This window comes from Chrysochloris asiatica, unplaced genomic scaffold (assembly GCF_000296735.1).
Source record: "Chrysochloris asiatica unplaced genomic scaffold, ChrAsi1.0 scaffold00494, whole genome shotgun sequence".
Taxonomy (NCBI): domain Eukaryota; kingdom Metazoa; phylum Chordata; class Mammalia; order Afrosoricida; family Chrysochloridae; genus Chrysochloris; species Chrysochloris asiatica.
In genome coordinates, this window is record NW_006409012.1 from 493,847 (window position 1) to 499,591 (window position 5,745).

At 44.5% G+C, this 5,745-nt stretch overlaps 1 protein-coding gene across 2 annotated transcripts in view; it reads right to left on the reverse strand.

Moving 5' to 3' along the window:
* Positions 1-276: 276 nt before the first annotated feature.
* THSD1 (thrombospondin, type I, domain containing 1) overlaps positions 277-5,745 on the reverse strand; it is a 36,433-nt gene continuing 30,964 nt past the window's right edge. Inside the window, exons 3-4 of one of the 2 annotated variants that reach the window (XM_006877421.1) lie at positions 4,393-4,551; positions 277-1,655 (exon numbers count right to left, since the gene is read on the reverse strand). In XM_006877421.1, the coding sequence (XP_006877483.1) occupies positions 277-1,655; positions 4,393-4,551 (1,538 nt within the window). The remainder of the gene's footprint in view (positions 1,656-4,392; positions 4,552-5,745) is intronic. The other variant, XM_006877422.1, reaches the window with a different exon arrangement.

The window sequence follows — 5,745 nt, forward strand, 5'->3', positions numbered from 1 at the left end:
TCATGTCCATATGAGAGACCAAGTCCTGTTTTACTTGTTTAAAATTTATTATCATTGTTATTAGGAATCGACTGGATAATGAAGGGAAATGTTCAGGATAAATAACCTCCTCTTCTGCACACAAACATTCTCCTTTGTGAGCTACTTCCTCCCCACATTCTGACCTATAATAAAATAGTTATAAAAAAAAAAAACAGGCCACAGAACAATGTGAGCAGTAGATACCACCACCCCGACAAAGAACCTGGTGTGGAGAGTTTCAAGCTGGTTCTTGGCTTAGATTACCAGCTTCTCCACACTAAGTGTACTTGTGGTTTCATCTTCTTCATTTGACCCAAAATATCCAGGGAGGTCAAGCATCCTCTGCTCCGCCTCTGTGAGACCGAATGACGTATTGTCATAGAAGGCGAACTCAGGGTGTGCTGGGAAGCTCTGACACTTGTCTTTTCGACACTGAGAAGGACTCAGTGGACTCGCCCTCTGGTAGTTATCTTTGGGGGAAGTGGGAGAAGGCTGTTTCCTGGAAACACTCCGATGGCTCGGGGATGGTCCCCTCCGAGCTCTGTGAGGCTCTGTTTTCTCATTTCCTACCACTAAACCTGCCTGGTGATTCCCCAGGTCTGGTTTTCTCCAGTGCTGCCCCAAGGTGTGGGACTTAGGGTAGGAGTTTAATAGACCGCTGGTTCCACCCATTCCTTGGAAATGCTCCAGTTTCTCAGGAAACAGGTGAGAGCCTCGAGTTGGAAGTCTAACCCCGTCATCTGCCTGGTCCCAAGTCCGTGTTCTAGAGCTGTAGGTGGGGACCTGCTGTGGAGTCAGAGTGGACATGCTCCTCTCCCGGAATGGCCGGGCCTGTTTGGTCTCATGAAAACTAGCAGTCCTTCGGAAGTGGGAATTCCTGGGGTGACTCCTCTCAGACTGACCTCCTCTGCTGCCCATGTGCCTCATCTGTGACTTGCGAATTAGGGTCTGGCTGGGGCTTATGGCACAACTGGCCTGAGCAGCATTAAACTCTAGCCTGGAGGGAGGCCTTTCCCCAATAAAGACCGAGGGCTGCTCCAGGAATGGGGACTTGATCCGGAACTTGTTTGCTGTGGCTTCTTCGGGGCTTTCCAAATCTAAGAGGGCACCAGCGGCAGCATCGATAGCAGTGTCTGTCAGGGGACTCTGAGACACGTGGTATACTTTGGTGGTCTCTGTCAGGCCTTTCTTCTTCATCTCCTTCAGCTGCTGCTGGGCAAGGCGGTAGCTAAACAGAGGAGGGATTATCTTCTGGGCATTGGACTGGAAGCTCTCACTGCCAGAGACATCATCCTCAGGGGTCACTGGCACACTCCGCCTATAGGTCAAAGGGATGCCCATCTCCTCAGGGCTCCCTGAGGGCCCATCTCCCCCATCCGAGAAGCTCCCGCACTGCTCACTGAGTTCACAGATGTTCTCCTCATCAGAGTTCTTTCGGAAGCTGGGGGAGTGAATGGAATTGTGTCGAGCAGGAGTGCTGCACTTGGTAGAACGGCCAAACTTCCTCCACAGTGTGATGAGGACAGTAGCAACAATGATGAACAAACACAGAGATATCCCAGTGACAGTCACAATGTTGTTGGGTTTCACTGGTTCCTGGGGCTGAAGAGGAGATGGAACGGATGGCTGGAAAGCTACAAGGAAAACAATGAACAAATGTATTCTTTAGTACTGTTTCCACTGAGTGATTTTATCATCTCTGAGTGGCTTGTTTTCATTATCTAGAGGTTAAGACGGAAGCAGAAGAGCAAACGAGGATTTCTGGACATAAAGATGTATCTCTGCTGGTAACATACGCCCAGCAACATCACCAATAAAGGGGAAACATTACAGTTTAGACACAGGAAGTGAAGCGACCACATTATCCACAATCAAGGCTCACTAGTACCTGCTGCTCAGTGTTGTCACCTGATGAAACATATCTCAAGTTTTCTACATAGAAGCTGCATATAGAACATTTCAAGATAAAATCAATGTTTTCACCTGAGATAATTTAACATGGGCTAGTAGGATAAGCACTGGACTGTCAACAGCAAGGTCAGCTTCTCACTGGAAATCCAACAGGGTTTCTGTGAATTGGAACTGACTGGATGGTACTTAACAATAATCACAATTAGTAGTAAAATGTATCTCTGAGATGCTCATCCTAAAATTCTTAACAAGGTGGGTTATGCTTAAGTGTGCACATCTCAAGAGAAATGAACAAGTGAAAAGAAGACTTTTGACAATATAATAGGTACAACCCATTTCCTCCCCTTTATAGACAGAAACCACCTTTGCTATATTATTGATTCCTCTGCTTTCTCAGTCTTTCTAGATGCTGTTTATGCCCCTTCCTACCTTTATTGTCCTTCTCTGTGTGTTTCTCTGTGTGTTTTCTGCTTCCCTGCTCTCTCAAACTGCTTTGTCCCACAGTCATCAAAATGTTTCATTAAGATGCAAACATTCACCAAGTTCTACCACCAAAACACCTGGAAATCTGAAGTCAACTAATCCCACCAGGTCTTACCTCTTCCATTCTTGGTTGCATCCAAACTTCAAATCTTTCCAGCCACTTGTCCAATCTCTTTATTCCCTAGGCTTATCACCACCCACTCTGTGCTGCTTCTTCTGAGCCCATCCTCCTCTGCTCCCCTCTCTCCTTTGTAAGTACCCCATGGCAAACTAGATAACCAAACTCTTCAACACCCTTAACCTTTCCACAATACACCTCCTTCACCTCCATGCCTTACCTGAATCCTAGATGTCCCTCAGGACACAGTTTCCCTTCCACCTTCTCTGGTGGAAAAGTTCTTACACATACTTCATTCAAACACAGACAAACCAGCAATCTCCTCATACCTGAGTGCCATTCCAACCACTAATCCTTCACCTCAATGCAGAACGTGTACTCCCATGGTGCTCAAGCTATCCATCCGAACCTCCCTCTTTGTCCTCCCTGAACACTGTCATCTACCAACCTCCTGACATCTGGTAATCATTCCAGCATCTGACTCCCAGTCTGCCTCCCCATCCCAGAGTTCATACCATCCTGGGTGACTTCAAACCATTCCACTCTCTGCATGCAGTTGGGCCTCTTCTACAATTTTAAATGTCATCTCCCACTCTCAGCTGTATTTCTGCCTGCTCGCTTCTGACTATTAAACTGCTATTCAACTTCATTCAAGCTTCTGATTCTACAACCCCTTCTTTTTCTACTAATCTGCCAGCTGTCTCCTGGCCTTATTTTCCCCCTAGCCAACCTACATCCATGATCTATAACCTAAACTATTTTCTTTCCAGTATCCTCAACCTAATACTGAACTACAGTCCTTACCCTGAACTTCAGCAAAAGTTCAACCCTAGATGAACCCAGATATCTAGATGCTTCACTGCTGCGCCCAGGCTCTCATCACTGCAGGAAATAACACAGCCATGCAGGCCAGTGCTTTAACACATTTACAGCATCCAACCTGAGCTGGGGCCTCTGAGCTACCCACAGATCCTCTCGTGGGTGCCTAAGGAACTCTCTTCCATATTCTACAGTAACTTCTTCAAAGTTTCAACTCTTTCCTCAAGTCTTCAACCCAATCCAATTCTTCCAGAGTCTACTGTTGTTGTTGTTAAGTGTGAGTCGGTTCTGACACATAGCAACCTAAATAGCGTTTTTGAAAAGCAGCTGGTGAGTCTGAACTGTCACCTTGTGGTTCAAACCAACTTTGTAGTCCAGTATTTATCTACAGCGTCACACCTGGACTCCAGGAAAGTATACTCCAGGACTCTTGTGCTGCCCATAAACTTACCAGTAGGCACACCAATACAAGGGGGGTTTAGAAAGTTCATGGAAAACTTCTATTATCTTTTCATTCCATTTTTCCATAAACTTTTTTGAAGTCCCTTCCTATTTACCTCTTTTTCTATAGAATCGGTGGGAAGGCAACTATACCAATAAATGTTCTCTAAATAATATGGTGCCCTCAGGTTTCTCTGGAATAATGCGGTGACAATTAGGAAAATATGTTTCTCTACAATTTTGATTCAAAGGAAAGAGAAATAGCTTTTTTTTTTTTAATCTTGGGCAGAAACGACCCTATTTTTGTATTTTTGAAACTTAATGTGTCTGACTCTTTAATTTAGAACTTCAGATATATTTTATTTTCTTATTCACAGTGTTTAATTCCCCTGTCACCACACTAACAAGGTGTTCACCCCAGTAACTCCCAGTCTTAGACACTTGAACATGTGCTTTCAAGTACTACAAACAATAAAACAGAAGGTCAGCTTGAGTTTACTCCTGAAGTCAGACTGAGGATTCTCTGGTGGGCCTGGGCTTAATATTGCCTCTGCTGGAGTCTCTGGAGAGAGACTCCCCTAGGAAGGAAGAATACCTACCATTACAGTCCTCCAGAGAACATGGGGAGGTCTCTGAGGGCATTCCAGGACAGCCAGGTCTGAAGGGGAAGGAAGTCAGACACACTCTACGACGCTCTCTGACGCCGTCCCCACACGTGGCACTACACTGGCTCCAAGGCTGCCACAATCCCCAGGTTTCTGCAAGGATATAAGTCATAATTTTAATGGTAATTAATTTGAGAGTCAGTATTGAACTGCACCTAAATGACGAGTCCTGGTGTGGTACTATAGAATAAGCACTGGGCTACTAACTGTAAGGTCAACAGTTCAAACCCACCAGACTCTCCTCAGAAATCCTATACAGGGTCACTACGAGTTAGAACTGACTTGATGGCACATAACAACAACAAATGGAGAGGCAAAACTCAAATCTCAAGCCTTAATCAGAAAGTAAAATAATAGTACAGTGATGAAAAGAGTGCTGCTCCTACCCTTATAACAAGAAAAAGCTGCATGATTTATAAAATATAACTCTTCTAGAGCCCATCAGAGGGCTGAGGGCACGCCAACTAGCCTGTAATACAAAGAAAGATAGGCTCCTTCAAGCTAACAGAAGACACAAACACTTGCTACCTGAGGCAGATGCCAAGCACCATACAAGGTGGTGAGAAAAATTTACCTAAATTTTTTAATGAATTGATAAAAAGCCTAGTGTGTGTTAGCATGAGAGAGAACCCCTGGGAGCAACCAACACAAAGAGAAATTTATACCCACTTATATGTTCTTCTCAAAGATTTCACTAGAATAATTGTTATCATAACTAATTACAACTGTCACAATTGTAAAGGTAGAAATTTTGTAACAAAAATGGGGGAGTAATTAATCTTACAGTCCAGAAACAGAGGACTCTAAGACCATCAAGGGAGAAGAGCACAAGAGGAATGCGGGACCTCATCAAGAGAAACAGCGACACCAGAGATAGAGGTAGAGATGGGGACAGAGAAAGAGGGAGAAGCTGAGGACTCTAGATTCATGGAAAGAGAGGGACTAAGAGCTGGCGGCAAAAAGGCAAGACTTGCAGAATGCGACCTTTAGTGGTGTATATTATTATATAAGCCTGAGTGTCTTAAAAAAAAAAAAAGTTAAAATGAATATAGAGAAAGACTGTTAAACAATGATACATGAAGGGGATTATAACCATTGTAATGAAACAAAGTACATGATTTGTTGAATGTAAAACTGATGCTCTGCGGAGGTTCCTGGGACCATCAAGGGAGAAGAGTGGAGAGTGGGACCCTACCCAGAGAAGCAGTGATGTCTGAGATGAAGGCAGAGATGATGACATGGAGAGATGGAGCAGCTGGGGACTTTAGACACAGAGAGGGAGAGGGG